At 38.2% G+C, this 17,527-nt stretch overlaps 1 protein-coding gene across 20 annotated transcripts in view; it reads left to right on the top strand.

Moving 5' to 3' along the window:
• nrxn3a (neurexin 3a) overlaps positions 1-17,527 on the top strand; it is a 296,866-nt gene that overhangs the window by 21,172 nt on the left and 258,167 nt on the right. For 16 of the 20 annotated variants that reach the window (XR_006374521.1, XR_006374519.1, XR_006374520.1 and 13 more), the window contains 2 exons: positions 12,649-12,669; positions 15,259-15,285. The exons of 3 other annotated variants lie outside the window; for them this stretch is intronic. Coding sequence is in view for 14 of the 17 variants with exons in the window: in XM_044166363.1 (XP_044022298.1) it covers positions 12,649-12,669; positions 15,259-15,285 (48 nt within the window). In the remaining 3 variants the exon portion in view is untranslated. The remainder of the gene's footprint in view (positions 1-12,648; positions 12,670-15,258; positions 15,286-17,527) is intronic. One more of the 20 variants, XM_044166356.1, reaches the window with a different exon arrangement.

Here is a 17,527-nt window from a genome sequence, read left to right as displayed (position 1 = left end):
GCCTATTACAGTGTATTTTACAGGGTACATATTGTTAGACTGATTTTAGACTGACTGGTTTTGAGATACTGAGCATCAAATGTCTGACACATTCATCTGTACTTTATTTCAATTGTTTAACTCCAAAAGATTTTGTATTTAACACAAACTGAAAAATATAAAACTGAGTTCATTGTCAGGTCGTTCCTCTTGTCATGTGCATTTTGGTTGTGCTTTGTTCCTGTGTCACGCATCCTGGCTTTTGGTTACCTGTAAGTTTTGTTGGACTGACTTTGTTTCCTTGGACCTTGCCTGTACTGTGGACTTTTGTATTTTTGTCTGCTCCCTGTCAGATTTGTTTGCTTGTTGGACTTGTTCCTTGTCTTTGACCGCTGCCTGCCTTAGGCCCATGGTTGTTCACTGCTGTTGGTTCACTGCCTCCCTGTTCTGCCTGCCACGCTACTCAAGCCAAGCCAGAACCTATACTCCCTGTCTCCTTCCCTGGAGCCTCGCCGTTCTGGAAGAGCTCAGATCCCCCAGTGATTGCTTGCAGTATATAATAAAAACTGTTGCTACCTCATCCAAGTACCACTTCCCTGTGTTCTGCATTTGGGTTCTTAAGTAGCACCATAACAGAATGACCCGACCATAATATGGACCCAGCAGACACCATGTCTAATGAGCTGGACAAACTAGTCTTGGACCTTTTGCGCTTGTGGGAGTGTTGGAGGACAGCCAGCAGTGAACATTCCAGGCAGGCATTTTGCTGTGTTCTCCAAGCCCTGGCTGAGGAACTCGGTTCCTGAGTGGGTCAAGGACTTTTTGACTCCTCCCAGTCCTCAGCTTGATTCCCGGCCTGCTAGCAACCAGCCTGATTCCCTGCCTACTAGCCCTTTATCAGTCAGGCTTGGTCACATGAGCCTGCAATCTGCCTGTCCCGAACCGGTCCCAGCTCCGAACCCATACCTGGGCACCAGCCTAGCTCTTGGTGGTCCTCGCAGTCATCAGCCTGCACCCCAGCCTGCTAGTTCCCAGCAAATATCCCTGCATGCTTACCTCCTGCATGTTAGTCTCCAGTCAGTGTCTCAGCCTGCAAACCAGGTGGTACCTTAGTCCGTTGCTGTTCGGATTTGTTTGCTCGTTGGACTTGTTCCCTGTTTTTGACCGCTGCCTGCCTTAGGCCCGTGGTTGTTCCCTGTCATTGGTCGTGGCCTCCATGTTCTCTCCCTTGTCTGCAAAGCTGCCTCCCTGTTCTGCCTGGCCCGCTACACAAGCCAGTTGCCTTTCCTGTTCTGCCTGCCATGATATTCAAGCCAAGCCAGAACCTACACTCCCCGCCTCCGTCCCCAGAGCCTCACAGCTCTGGAAGAGCTCAGATCCCCCAGTGATTGCTTGCAGTATATAATAAAAACTGTTGCTACCTCATCCAAGTACCACTTCCCTGTGTTCTGCATTTGGGTTCTTAAATCATGCACCATAACAGTAGTGTGAGTTAACATAACGTACAAGATCAATAAAATCATAATCATCTTCCCAGCTTAATACACTTCATTACTTTGTTTTTTGTGTTGTGATTTGATTTAAATGTGGTATGAAAAGCTGTCACAATGAAAAGCAATTCATTCATCAAAGTTATTAAAGACAAAGTTACATTGTCAATTTACATGTTTTTCATTTAATTATGACACAGTAAATGCGTACATACATAATACATATAGCACTTGTATTTCACTATATTATCTTGTTTGATTTGCTTTAATTTAGGCATTTTACATCTTGCCATAACTGACACAATTTTCCTCAAAACTCACAGCAGAATGCACTCGTTCCATTGATTTCAGTATCTTTGATGTCCATTGAGGGGAAATGTTCATAAAGCCACAATTTTATAAAAAGATACTCATTATAACCAAAGATATTTTCTCGTAATCAATTCAGATTTTTTTCCTTCAGTATCAAAGTAATCCAGGTAATTGTTGTGGCTACAGTAGTAGCCAAAGCAGCATGATACAGATTTACCAAAATGTTAACAAAGAGACAATATGCTAAAAACACTGAGGTGCAGGGTTTTTTTTAAGTTCATTCAGAAATTCAGCAAAGTTCATTCTAAATAGCTTTTCATCAGTCTTTCACGAATGGGCAGGGCAGGATAAACCTGACTAAAGTTCCTCAGATGTTATTTTGACCTCAAGCTCATATATTAAAGCCACCACTGAGGTCCCAGAGGTCTGGATGTTAGGAACTTAGTAATCACAAACTTCTCTTTTGTGAATGAAAGTGATTTTTGTAGCCTAGTATTTTCAGGCCCCTGTGGATATCAAGTTATGAGACAGCTGTAAAATGAGCAAATAAAAGTGAGCAAGTCCAGATCTATCTCGATCTCCCAGTAAAGGTGCACAGTGCGCACTTTCCTGGATGCTGTGAGTGCACAGATCAGAAGAGGCAGCGTCAGGCATTCATGTAATGAATATGGTGTTTGTGTAGGTCTGCACAGTGTACATAAATATGTAGAATAACAGCATTTTCCCCAGATGTTATTTTGGCTTGCATTAGTCACAGCAACCAACCAGAATGAAACGAATCACGTAAAAAAACGGGGCAAAAACAAAACCGACTCCTATCTCAAAATATCAAAAATTATGAAGTCTTAAGTGTCCGAAATCTTTATTCACTTCTTACTATACAGTAGAGTACCCTATTGAGTATGAAGGGAATAAGTGACTTCAGATACAGCCTGACTACGAGAAAATGATGCAAACACAAATTCATCTGTTTCATTTCTCTTTTTCCAGTATTACGTCGAAGCTAATTTGACAATTTGCAAATTTAACAAATACTGAAGAAAATGTGAATCGGACACTAAATGGTTTTTAATCATTTGGATAATAGTTTCTTTATTCAGTGAAAGCTAGGGTATGTAATGTATTTCAGAAGCATTTTTTGTTATTTGTTGAAATTCTCTTTACATCCCAATGAATACATCAAATGCTCTGAAAAAAACAATGAAAGAAATCCTGTATCTGTGGCTGTTGCAGGCCTGTGATACCTGCCTGTCTATCTACCTACCTGACTACATGTGTGCATTCTGCCAGTGCACTCATTGCACGTGAAAATGTGTTTTGGGGGAGAGGCTTTGGAGGGAGGCCTGAAGGGAGGGGGTGAGATTTTTTCGGTTGGGTACTTTTAAAAATCTAGCTGTCTCTTGCAAGTTTTTCCAATGTTACCTACCCTACCTAGTGTTAGCTTGTTTTCTGTAACTTTTTGTTCCCAACATGAAAGTCTAACAAAGTCCTTCAAATAAAACAACAAAATATATTGTTTGTTCCTGCCCTTTGATTGAGGGCCGCCAACATCAAGGATGTCCCAATACCTTAAATGTGTCTCGGAGGAGGTCAGAGTGAGGAACAAGGTGTATCCTGTATGCTGTTGTATTTTACCGGATGGCAACACCCTTTTGATAAGTTTGTTGATTGGTCAGCTGATCTGACAGTAAATGGAATGGCTGGGCTGTTGTGGAAACATTACTGTAATATTAAATTGCATGATTTGTAATACTGTAGTTTCAACAAGTCCTCCAACCCATACGACTACATAGGTTGTTTGTTTCTACCCTCTAATACAACACACAGGAGCGTTTTCTAGATTAGTGCCCCTACCGGTGGCAGCTGAGGATGTAAGGTGAGGATTGGCTGCAAGCGTCATGTTACGTAAATCACGTGAACTAAGTCATGTGACATTAAACACGTTTAATGTTGTGAGATGGTCGCAGTTTGGTTAGGTTTAGGCAACAAAACTACTTGGTTAGGCTTAGGAAAAGATCACATTTGGGTTAAAATAAGTAGGTTACGTAAGTCACTTAACTAATGTAAGTTAAGTACGTTATGTTAGTCACGTAACGGAAGTTATTTAAGTCACATACGTAATGTTATGTAACTTAAAACTTTAAATAAGTCAGCAATGACTTTTGGTTTCACATGGGACACAAACCCGGTCTACTGGGTGAAAGTCCTTTGTTTGCTTGTGCCATCCATCCACCCCACCAACTCCAGAAGTGGACTTTATCGCTCTTTATACTACGTCACCTGACTTCCTCCTTTGCTCCCATCATAATTACCACAACCACTACAGGTCGCATCTTACAATAAACGTAAACATGAGTCGTAATAAGCTGCTTGCACAGATGACAATTATGGACGTTTTTCTAGTGAGGACAGTATGTGCAGTTTATTGCTCCCTCATGCCCAGTCTGTTCAGTTATAAACATATTTTAACTCTCTTATTCACACCCCTATCTGTAGGATGACATTATTTGTCTGTGCTTTCCAAAACTGTTACAAATCACTGATGGAAAATACATCTGTTTTATGATGTGACAAAGCTATGGTTAAGGTGTGGTCAGGTTTAGGTACAAAAGCTGCTTGATTAGGTTTTGGGAAAGAACATGGTTTGGGTTAAAATGACTACTTCTCTAAGGTTAGGGGACATTCATTGTCATGGTTACAGTAATAACAACTTGGTAAAAGTTAGGGAATGATCGTGGTTATGTTCAACTCAATTTTATTTATATAGTGCCAAGTCATTGCACTTTTCCTATAGTGCAGGTCTAGACCGTATTCTTTATAATATTATTTACAGAGACCCAACAAATCCCACCCTGAGCAAGCATTTGGTGACAGTGGCAAGGAAAAACTTCTTTTAAGAGAGCAGAAACCTTGGACAGAACCAGACTGAGAGAGAGAGAGAGAGAAAGAACGAACAATAATGTAGTGGTAATAATAATAGGAATAAGGAATAATAATGGCAATAATAGTAACAAAGCCAATAACAACATCTATAGTAGCAGTTGTCGAGCGGGACACAGGGGCAGCAGGTGGCCCACAACCAAAGATCCAGTCTTTGCAGCTACGGAGGCAGAAATACCTGCTGAAAGCGACAGAAGGAGAGAGAAGAGAAGAGAGATGTCAAGTTAGTAACATGCAGTAATGGGATAAAAATGTATACAGATGGAGAAGAGAGGGGTGCATCATGGGAAGTCTCCCGGCAGTCTAGGCCTATAGCAGCATAACTAAGGGATTGTTCAGGACTCACCCAAGCCAGCCCTAACTATTAGAAAGCGGTGTTGACTGTCAGTAGAAAAGAAGGAAACAAACAGTGGTCTCCTGTGTTAAAGTCCAAAATTTACTTGTCCCAACCATACACCCTGACCACCTCACTCTATGACTTTCTGGCTCTTTAACAACCTTACACTACTTCCTCCTTTGTTCTGATGGACAAGAGTGATAATTCCTACGGCCTGCTACAGAGCTTAATCGTACCGTAAAACGTCACTTAAACTTAAACAGATGTTGTTTTGGGGGATTTGCTGAAATGACTGATGCTCTCTTTTTTTTTTTTTTTGGCAGGAAAGTCTCAGGTCTAATTGCTATTTCAAATACTTTCCATGCTAAAATATTGGTGGACAAATGTTTTCTAAAAGTAGGCAAATTTAAATATAAAAGTACTGCAAGTACTGGAAATAGCCAGTAAAATACCTACAATGTGTACGTTTTAATTGTAGAATGTATGAACACCTTGAAGGTGGAAACGTTGCAGTTTTTGGGAGTTTGCAATGTTTAGCGTGCAGACTATTTTCCCTTTGTATGACCTGGCTCCAACATAGCTAACACCCTTCTCATATGCCTGTGTTCCATGACATTTTATGTTGTGTAACATGCAGGTGGCCACTGTTGGAACAGCCATGATGTGTCCATATACTCTTCTCCATTAATTATGCCAAAATAAGAAGTGTTGAAGGAGAAGTACAGGCATTTAGTTATTTTGACATTTTTCTCCCCACAAAATCAACCATTTCTACAAATGCTCTGTTTTTGTTAATGAGCCTATAATCAATAATTTGTAGTCCATTCAAAAAGAGAATTACACCTCTAAAATTCAGAGTTTAGAGCTTCCATAGGTTCCAGCTATTTACATACATGTAGAGAAAGCATTGTGTAGGGTATACTGCTGTGCATGTTTGCCAGTTTACCAATATCTGATTAAGACCAGTGCAAACAAGACGGTGAACTCCTGCTCTCTTTAATTAATGATTAATTGATTAAGTCAGAGGGAGTGAGAAACTAGCAGAATTGCTTAGTTTGAGGAGTAGAATGGATGATGTAAGAGAAAGCCAGTGATAAAGCTCCAGATCAGGCTGCTTCCCTTTAAGCAATTAACAGGGCTGATATTATTTGCCCACTTTAGATTGAATTGAAGTCATTTATTTAACTGAGGCAGTCATATATTCATTTGTAGGGGACAAAACATTCTATTCATACATGACACTGTTGATTTTAAAATTTGCTCATTTGTATGTCCAGGATTGATTTGATAGAAGACAAAACTATAACACTACACTAGAATGATTTGTTGTATGTTTTCAGTTATTAGTTTTATATTTGTTGGGTCTCTGTAAATAATATTATAAAGAGTATGGTCTAGACCTGCTGTATAGGAAAAGTGCAATGAGATAACTTCTGTTATGAATTGGCGCTATATAAATAAAACTGAATTGAAAGTAACATATTTTGAGGAAAATGCCCATTTGCTGTCCTGTTGAGTCAGATGAGAATAGAGCCAGATATGTCATCTATGCAGCCATCCAGTGTTACCAGGTGTCTAAAACTAAATTATATGAAGGTATGGAATTATGCTTTTTTTTAGGCCATGTAATATATTCAAATCCAGACTGTGGCACAGCCAGAAATATGCCAGAATACAAAGGTATGTGGCACAGTTCACAATCAATAATTCCTCCACAGATGAAGAATTTTTAATGACAGAATGAATGTTGTTATCTAGTTAAATAGAAATGTTTTGATCATATTATTGATGCATGTACCTGTAAAATATTGTTACATTTCTAGTTAGTAGAAATAAACATTTTGGAATAGGAATCTTCTTTAAATAAAAATACATAACTCCCATCACTAGCTTCTCCAACCATGGTGGATGGACTGATATAGAAAATGATATGGGTCTTTTTTTCTTTAGTTCAGACACTATAAACTCAGTGTTTCATTTTCACAGCACTTCTGTCTGTTGTGCAGCAACTAGAAAACACAACCTCTTTCAATCTGTCTCTCTAACAAGTCTCAGCACTATGCTGCCGTCACCCACCTGACGATCTATCAGCTGTATACCGTTAACACCACAACATGAGCAGATGGCTTCAGTTGCCCTCCCTGACTGTTTCTCCACCCGCCCGTATATTTATATCAACGTGAAACATTGCTGCTGGCGAAATCGGTCTGCAAGGAGGTTATGGCTGTTAAAATGATGATGATGAAAACTAATAATCAAGCCCTCAGCACTGTAATGACTCAATCCTTTATCCTGTGGGAATTATGTGTGAAATGTGTGTGTGTGTGTATGTACATACCTTCCATATACTTGTTAACCTTCCATGTTAATAACGTGCAGAAAACGGTTAATCGGTTATAAAAGCAGTTAAGCCAGCTGTGATGAAAGAAAGCAGAATTTAAAATACACATTAATCACTACACTCTCCTAATTTATCCAACACATCATGAGTCATCCCTTTAAGTAATCCACTTTGAGCTCTAATCCTTCGCTATCCTTGCCTCACCTTTTGGGTATTGAATTAAGAGAGAGTCATACTCTTACCTAGATTATGTGTCCACTGATGAATAAAAAAGTTTGTTAAAGCGCCAGTGAGTCACCCCAAAGAATGGTGATCTGTTTGGATTTTACTTTTAGGAGGAATTTCTGAGGAAAGCTGGAGGATACATATTTGTTACATTCATAACAGAAAAAAAATGTTCAGAGCCCCCTGATACAGTAATTGTATTGAGTTAAATGGTGGCTAGCTTGCCACTGGGAATTGTACCTGTGAGTGTTGGATTGGTTTGTTGACTGGTACCTTATTAAATATATATGTGTTTGCATGCCTCTCTCTCTGCCCCACACACACACACACACACCAAATCCTGATGACAGAAACAGAGGCACAGCACAGGGGAAGTAAATTACCTTCTGTCTTCAGCAAAAAGTATAGCATTGGTCGTTTGGTTGAACACTTAAACCGACCTATGTTTACATTTCCTGACAAGGAACTTTGTGTTGTGCAAGTGAATGTCTATCAGGAGCAAAAGCCGAAGTATTGTGGCATTATAATAATAATTTGATATCAATCAAAGGAAATATAAATTAAATGAAATATTTAAAAAAAAGAAGTGTCAAAACATATTAAACAAAAACATCAATAAATGGCAATAAACCTTAATCAAGGGCCACAAAAAATATATTTTTTTAAATATAATTATATATTATATAATTAAATATATATAACAATATATATTTTTTGTTTGTCATAAGTACAAATTGAGGCTTGGGAAGGACTTAGAGAATCTGGCCTTTATGTATGTGAAATGTGTATGTAATAGTTTACTACATGTATAAGAATTTAGTAATAATATCTTTAGGCATAATTGTTATAGAATGTCCAGTCTTGTTATAAATAAACTTCTTTATGTCCCTCCAAAACACAGATGAGGAGAGACAGTGAGAAAATAAATGTATAACTGTTTCTGGCTAAGCGCCACAAAAGGTGCATTTATCTCTCAATATATCTCTCAATAAATTTGGAAATGTGTTGGGGAAACTACAATGTTCCGAGGATGGACATGTCAGTCATGTTGAATGTTTGTTTTTGTGAACAGCCGAATGGTGCATGAAATAAGAAAGCATTGAAGCACCTTTCCTTAGTATTAATAGAATTCGACCAGCTCTTATCATGGCTGCCACTTAGATACTTCCGGGTCATTTCACTCAGGGACATTCCTAAGCAAAAAAGACTATTCGACCGCAACCCAGACTTTGATAGTAAAGACCCAGATTTATATTCTTTCAATAGGGCACGGACCACTAAACTCACACCTGATTGTCATCCCATTGATTGAAACACCTGACTCCAATTAACCCTTAGTGGTTCTCAAACTTATTCACTTTTGTTTGTTTATATCACCACATGAATCATAACCATGTAACTTTAGGTTTGCTCAACATCCACGCCCCCTCTGCAGTAACCCCCAGTTTGAGAACCACTGCTTTAAATGAACAGATAATACTAGGAGGTTCACATACTTTTTCCAACAAAGACATTTAATGTTGCATAATTTTGCTAAATAATAATACGTTTGCATTTTTTTTGTATTATTTGTTTAACTGGGTCCTCTTTATCTAGTTTTAGGACTTGAATGAAGATCTGATCACATTTTAGGTCACATTTATGCAGAAATGCAGACAATTCTAAAAGGTTCCCAAACTTTCTAGCAGCACTATCTATAATACACATTTACTATATCCATAATCAACAACTATTATCAGCAAAAAAGAAAAAAAAGGCTAAATAGCATTTACTCACCTGAAAATACATACACAACCAACACACGTTTGAAAACCTGTAAAATGAAATAACACTATTTTTAATATTTTTAATAAATTGTTTCTTACAGATTCTCACATTCTCCACTACCAGTATTTTTATGTATATATTTGTATATATAATATGTTTCCTTGTTTAAAAAAAATGCCACCTTTTAAGTGTTATATATTGCTTCAACCAATTGTGTTCTTTTTTAAAAGTTATTTCTATTTCACGAGCCGTGTGAGATTTTACCTTTGGCATGTTTTAATACTGTTTTTATAGCTCTCATTACTAACAAACCTTTTATGAATTTAGAGTTTTATTAACTTATTTGTATTTATTATCCCTCTGACTGATAATGGGAAATGTCCTGTCTGAAACATTATTTTTAAATACATTTTATTTCCATTTTATTATTATTTTATATTTTTTAATTTTATTCTTACCTACTTAGATTGGAAGAGTGGAGGGCAGTCCTCTGTCTGGTGACCTTGGTCTCTGGGACCTGGGGGGCTCCCCCTTGAGCAACATGGCGGACATTTTTCTGGCCTGCCCTTCCTGCCTACCACTCACTCTAGCCACACCCCTATTCCAATGCCTAACCCCAACCACACCCCTACCACTGTGCCTGAACCCAACCTCATCCTAATCCTTATGCCTGACTCCAACAACTATTTTCCATCCCATGGGACCAGCAGCTCACAAGCAAGGCTGAAATGGAATCTTTTAAATATTTTATAAATTATTTTTTATAAGAAGATTTCGTTTGATCATTGTGTGGCCAGACACTTGGAATATAATTGGAAGAGTTTTATATAGTGCACGGTGGCAGAGCGGCTAAAGATCGTGGGTTCGTGGGATCGATTCCCGGACCAGACCAACATCACACAATCTCTCTGGGTGGAGTCTGCATGTCCTCCCCGTGTTACCGTGGGTTCTCTCCGGGTTCTCCGGCTTCCTCCCACCGTCCAAAGACATGCATGTGTAGGTTAATTGATAACTCTAAATTGTCCGTATTGAATGAATGTGAGAGTGAATGGTTGTCTGTCCTTGTCTGTGTCTGTGTTAGCCCTGCGACGAGTTGGCCACTGTCCAGGGTGTACCCTGCCTAAGGCCCAAAGTCACTGGGTTCCAAGGCTCCAGTCACCCGCGACCCCTAACGGGACCAAGCGGTAGAAAATGGATGGATGGATGGAGTTTTATATAGAATTTTACTTTTACCCTAACCTTGAACTACATCCTTGTGATGTAGTCTGACCGTATCTTAACCTAACCTAAACCTGAACCTTAAAACCAAGTCTGAACTTTAAAACAGTCCACTGAAGTAATGAAGTAATGAAGACCGGCCAAAATGTCCCCACTACAATGGCTTAAAACTTAAATTGGGCCTCACAAAGATAGCAATACAAGCCCACACGTGTGTTTGTGTGTCTGTGTGTGTGTGTGTGTGTGTACATACACACTTAATCTGCTCTAAACTCCTTCTGTCAAAAATGTTGCTCTTCTGTAGGTATTTGAGTGTGGAGTTCATTTCTATGGAAATCTCAAATAAATCTACTGATTCAGAAAGGACACAGAAGAATTGAAGCTTTAGCAAGATTATCCCAACATGCGAGCACACACACACACACACACACACCCATATACCCAGCCTTCCTCTCCCAGATGACCATTTGATCAACTCTTTCCATGTTGGAGCACAGCTGACACAAGTCCTCAGTTTAAACTGAATTAATATCTAATGCATATCTGATTGACTTCCATCTGCTTGCATTCACATTACACCCTAGCATGCCCAATTAGTCCCCGCTAAGAACATTTAATGCATCTCAAGTCAATTACCTTTTACTTCATTTTCCAGCTGCTTCATTCTGTGAGTGGCTTAAAAAATAAGGCCACATAAAGTATATTTCAATAATCAAAGAAAAGCAATGGTTTTGATGATGAACACTGTCTGGTTTTTGCACTGCTAAGGTGTTGGAGCCTTTGGAAGGAAACATCAACTCACTGATCTGTCCAGTATTTGGCAAGATATCTGCTCAAATTCCATGGCACACCCGACAACCAGAATTTGTCATTTTAATTTATGTGTATTTTTATAAAGTAAAACCTTAACCCCCATCAGAGGACAAATGTGTTTATGCTTTATTACAATTATTGTTTTTAAAAATTCTGTATTTACTCTAATTCTAAAGATAAGCCAAAATGATAAATTGTGTCAGTAAATGTGTCAGTAATAATGGAGAAAGAAGAGCCAAAGTACATTCAAATATGTTGGTTATTTAAGTTGATTTCATGAGTTTATCACCACCCCTTTGCCAATCTACAGTCATGTGCATTGCAGTACAGTGCATTTCAGAATCAGAAATACTTTATTGATCCCCGAGGGGAAACTCTTTTGTTACAGCTGCTCACTGTAACAATGTTCCTACTGTGCTATGATGTTTTATGACAGATTTAAATCCTTCAGTTTATAAGTTATTCTCCATGTTTGTGTTCAGAATAAATATTTTTTCCATTCAGTAACCCTTAAATATGGTCTGCATGTATATATAATTTTAAATATAATGTCTGCAAACCATTAATATCTTTGAGTTAGCACATTCCGGCTTCCATTTTTGGGGCAGGTCTGTCAGTCAGCTATCTGTATGACATTATGTTACCATCATTTTAATTTTTCCATATGGTGATATTGGTAGTGTAACCAGCTTTGTATGACTTTAACAAACTTTACACTTTTACCCCACTACTACAGTGGCTCTAAGAATAGCAAAATCATGAATATGGTGTCCAACATTTCAGACTCTAGGGACTGGAATGCAGAGCTTTAAATCTGTAGGTTTGTTCTTTCAATCCTTGAACTTCAACAAAGGTCATAAGTCACTTAAAGGATGAACATCACTACTGATCAAATGAGGTCATATGTCTGTACTGAAAGATAATGGCAAGACTAAAAGTGTGCGTGTCACTAGTGTGTTTATACGTGGAGGGAAGAGATGCCTTTTTCTTCACGCTTGATATTTCTTTCTGAATTTCATCTAATGGGACTGAATGATTTAAGTTTAACTCCTCATTGCTAAAACCTTCTGTATTGTAAAGAACATACACAAGGCTGTGCCCACTGCCAGCCCTCTGTATGGACAATGAAGTGTATAATAATTTGCATGACAGTCAACATGCAAGTAAGAAGCGTGTTTCTAATGCTGGCTTTGTTTGCTTGTTTTCTCTGTCTCCTTCTATTCCAGAGGTCAACAACAATATGCCAGGTGAGTTTCAATGAAAAAAAAATTAAATGTAAATATATGACAACCGTAGCAATTATTTGTATAGCTGCAGATTTCCAGACAGGGCAATACAAACATAGTATGGGCTTGGTGATTCTGCAATTTCAGGCTACTGGTGAACCATTCCAGGTAGATTCACCACATCATGGTCTAACAGAATGACCACACTGTATTGACTGAGTGGGCAAGGAAATAAACTGTAAATAGTGGTTGCCTGGAAAGAAGGAAATTAATTTAAAATTGGCTATTAAAAGTCCAGTATGTAGGATTTAGTGGCATCTAGCCGAAACTTGCAAAAAACGCGAACAGCCCTATCTCGAGCCAGTGTTTGGTTTGTCCATTCTGGGCTACTGTAGAAACATGGCGACCTCCGTGGAATGGGACCTGCTCCCTATGTAGATAAAACGGCTTCTTCTAAGGTAATGAAAACACAACAATTCTTATTTTCACATTTTACACTAATGAAACATACTTAGAAAGATTATATTCCATTTCTGCCAATAGCTTCTCCTAAATGTTACACACTGGATCTTTAAATTCAATTCAGTTTTATTTATGTAGTGCCAATTCATAACAGAAGTTATCTCATTGCACTTTCCTATAGACTAGGTCTAGACCATGTATCAAGGCTGAGTCCTTAACGCAGCGGCCCGGGTTCCGATCCAGCCCGGGGCCTTAGCTGAATGTCATCCCCTCTCTCTTCCCTGTCTTTCATGTCTCTCACTACGGTGACTATGTAATAAAGCAGAAATGCAGAAAAAGTCATCTTAAAAAAAGCCTGCGGAAAAAAGGAAAAAGCTTTTTATGAGTTGCTGTGATTCATGTAGTCAGCTTTAACATCTGTTACAGCTGAACAACTGATTAAGATGTAGATTGAACATTATTTTGTAAGGTCTCTCAATTTACTAGAAGATAAATTAATCACAATATAAAAGATCATTGTTAAAGTGGCTGTAATTGATATTTTCATAATAACAATGTATCAAATGACAATGTGAAAATAATTTGACAATGTAAAATGGGTCGCTTGTCATGTTGATCCTACAGAGATCTATCGCCTGAATCTGTAGCTCCTCTTTACTTTACGGAGCTTCATGAGTTTCCGCTGTTTGTTTAGCTGTCTAGCCTGCAAATTTACTGTTCTGGTTCACTCTCACCACTCTCATAGCATCATTTTTGGTCGCAGTAGGCAGCTGTTTTTGGTTGAAAAAGCTCTAAACACCCACTCTACACAACTTGCCCAAACAGTAGACAGAGACAGATAGAGATTAGCTGGTGAATATAGTGTAGCATTTATCAGCTAAAGAGCCAGATAGGAGTTGGTAGAGACCAAAAACAGAGCTAAAACAGAGTGAATATCGGACTCCAAATGAATATTGTTGCTCTCTGTCTGCTAGAAGTGTAAATAAGCAACTGTTTGCAAACAAGTTCATCATATAAACTTAGACTTAGTCAATGTTGTGTTCACAACTTGTTTCCATTGTCCCACGTGGCCAAAAAAATCATTTGTTGCAGGTCCATACAACAGGTCAGCGAATGTGAGCTCTGTTATTGAACTTAAGGCAGAAACATGCATGCGGGAATGTATTTTTAATAGTGGGGCCTCCCCAGGATACGTGCTTGCGTGTGAAAGCTAACATTCACATGCGTATTCATGTTTAGAATAAACAACTGACAGAAGTAGTTAAATCTGAAACTTGAGTAGAAATAATATTACAGCAGGATAAACAATATGATCAATATGATCAAGATTATTAAACCTTCAACAAGCTCAGCTGGGAGATGGGAGCCGAAACGTCTTGATTCTAAAAACAGTGTCCAGGAGACTACGACTGAAACCTTTTCTACGAAAGCTCAGCTGCTGCTAACTCAGTCAGAACTGCAAAATGAAAAAGAAAAACCATAAACATACAGGCTTAACTCATACAGGCCGATTGTTACTTACTTTGTGGTGTTTTATTCAACAATAATGATGCGTCGTGTTTAAAATACCGTAGATGTCCATCCTGTCTGTCTCATCTTAGGATAAAAGCTGCTAGGCAGCGAAAAGTGCGGCAGTTGATGTACTATTATAAAGAGTACGGTCTAGACCTGCTCTATAGGAAAAGTGCAATGAGATAACTTCTGTTATGAACTGACGCTATATAAATATAATTGAATTGAATGTACAGAAACCATGCAGCCTCACACTCACTACTGGAGGCTGTGTCCCTTTTTTCCATATAGCCTATTATTTTGTTGGACTATTTAAAGTGAATAAATATGCTATTTATTTATTTTTAGGTATACATTACCCCCTTCCCGTGCTAATGGGGAAAGATGAGGTTAAATATGTTTCAGCAGGCTATCATGTCTACTAACATCCTGGTATTCCTTTTGAAGAAGCACCCTGCTCAGCCACAGGAAGCTTTGTGTCACCTGTTAGTGTGTTCTGATGTCATGCTTTCCCTCTTGGGAAAACATGTTTCATCACAATACCAAAGAGTATTGAAAGTAAGTGTTCTCTTTTCTCAAGTGTTCTCGTTCAATCTTTCCCTTCCTTCTTTTTTATCCCTCTCTTATCTTGTTAAGGCCTTGCACATATGATGGCAGAACAAGGTATGCCTATCTTTTCCTGTTCTCTATCATGTCTTTGTTTTGTTTGTGATTCTAGTGTGGAGCTGCATGTTTTGGTGTTGGTGTGGAATATATCTGAATGTATATGGTTCTATATACATTGTACAGTGTGATTATATTATTCTGTTGTACTGCCCTATGAAGCTTAAACACAGTAACTACACATTCAACTCGTTCTTATTCTCAGGTCGTCAAATACACAAAACACGAAATTGTCCTTGATAATTAAACAATAAGATAGGTTAATGTTACGGCTATCAGTTTAGATTTTATTCACCTTCAATTCTGAGAAATCAAGTTTTTTGTTGTCGGTTTTGGATAGCAGAAGGCAAGGCTACATTACCCATGATCCTTAGCTACTTCTGCAAGAGAAATCTCTAGGGGATTGTAGTTTTTAGGAAATATTAGTGTTTTTCAAAGGATTGGAATTTGTAAATACTGAATTGAGAGTACACTAGGGAGTTTAAGGGGATGGTAAACACATTTGTATAATCAGATTTTAAATATCTAATTGTTAAATGGATGAAAATATATTTTGACCATATTTATTTATTATCCTGTGCAATTAATTATATCTATATTTACATTGTGCAACTGTCCTTCATATAAATCTATTATATATATATATACTACCATTCAAAAGTTTGGAATCACCTGTTATATTGACATTTTTCTTCTTTCCTTCAATAATGGCTATTTTAACAACACAAGAGTTTTAGAATAATTAAATGATTAAAACATCGGTTTTGTTGATGTCTCCAGAGTGTTGCATGACAGGGTAGAAATGTGACCATTTTTGTCCCCCGTTTGTTTTCCAATCAAGAGAAGCATAAGTGACCCTAAATCATTTTAAAACCACAACTGTGCTTGCAATTGCAAAAAACATTTTGGAAACCCATTTTTCTTTGGGCCCTCTGCAGTCTATTCAGTGGTTAGATTGAATAGGTTTAAACTGTGATTTGTCAGTCCATAGTATGTTCAGCTGCTATTCCGTGATCCAGTTCCAATAGTGGTAACCCTAGACTAACCTACAATTTCTATTTTGAAGTTTTAAGAATAACTTTGCTAAAGCAACACAGCTGTTATTTCCAGCTTGTTATAGGCATTACTGTGCACTTGACACTGAAATGGGAACCTGTTCTTATTTAAATCTGCACAGATTTGTGTATATATATATATGTGTGTGTGTGTGTGTATATGTATATGTATATATATGTATGTGTATGTATATATGTATGTGTATGTATATATGTATGTGTATGTATGTATGTATGTATGTATATATATGTATGTGTGTGTGTATATGTATGTATATATATGTATATATGTGTATATATATATATATATATATATATGTATGTGTGTGTGTATATGTATATATATATATATATATATATATGTGTATGTGTGTGTATATATATATATATATATATATATATATATATATATATATATATATATATATATATATGTGTGTGTGTGTGTATATATATATATATATATATATATATATATATGTAAAAAAAAAAAAAAAAAAAAACTTCGTCCTTCACCGTCCGTGGGTGGTCTCATCCTTCGAGCTCGGGTCCTCTACCAGAGGCCTGGGAGCTTGAGGGTTCTGCGCAGTATCTTTGCTGTTCCTAGTACTGCACTTTTCTGGACTGAGATGTCTGGTGTTCTTCCAGGGATCTGCTGTAGCCACTCCTCCAGTTTGGGGGTCACTGCCCCGAGTGCTCCAATGACCACGGGCATCACTGTCGCCTTCACCTTCCAGGCCTTCTCCAGCTCTTCTCTGAGCCCTTGGTATTTCTCTAGTTTCTCATGTTCCTTTCTCCTGATGTTGCCATCACTTGGTATTGCCACGTCAACCACAACGGCTTTCCTCTGCTGTTTGTCCACCACCACGATGTCTGGTTGGTTCGCCATTACCATTCTGTCAGTCTGAATCTGGAAGTCCCACAGGATCTTGGCTCGGTCATTCTCTACCACCTTTGGAGGTGTTTCCCACTTTGACCTTGGGATTTCCAGTCCATACTCCGTGCAGATGTTCCTGTACACTATGCCAGCCACTTGGTTATGGCGCTCCATGTATGCTTTTCCTGCCAGCATCTTACACCCTGCAGTTATGTGCTGGATTGTCTCAGGGGCCTCTTTGCACAGCCTACACCTTGGGTCTTGTCTGGTGTGGTAGATCTGGGCCTCTATTGCTCTGGTGCTCAGGGCC

This window comes from Siniperca chuatsi, linkage group LG15 (genome assembly GCF_020085105.1).
Source record: "Siniperca chuatsi isolate FFG_IHB_CAS linkage group LG15, ASM2008510v1, whole genome shotgun sequence".
Classification (NCBI taxonomy): Eukaryota; Metazoa; Chordata; class Actinopteri; order Centrarchiformes; family Sinipercidae; genus Siniperca; species Siniperca chuatsi.
This window is presented reverse-complemented; position numbering and strand designations above follow the sequence as displayed.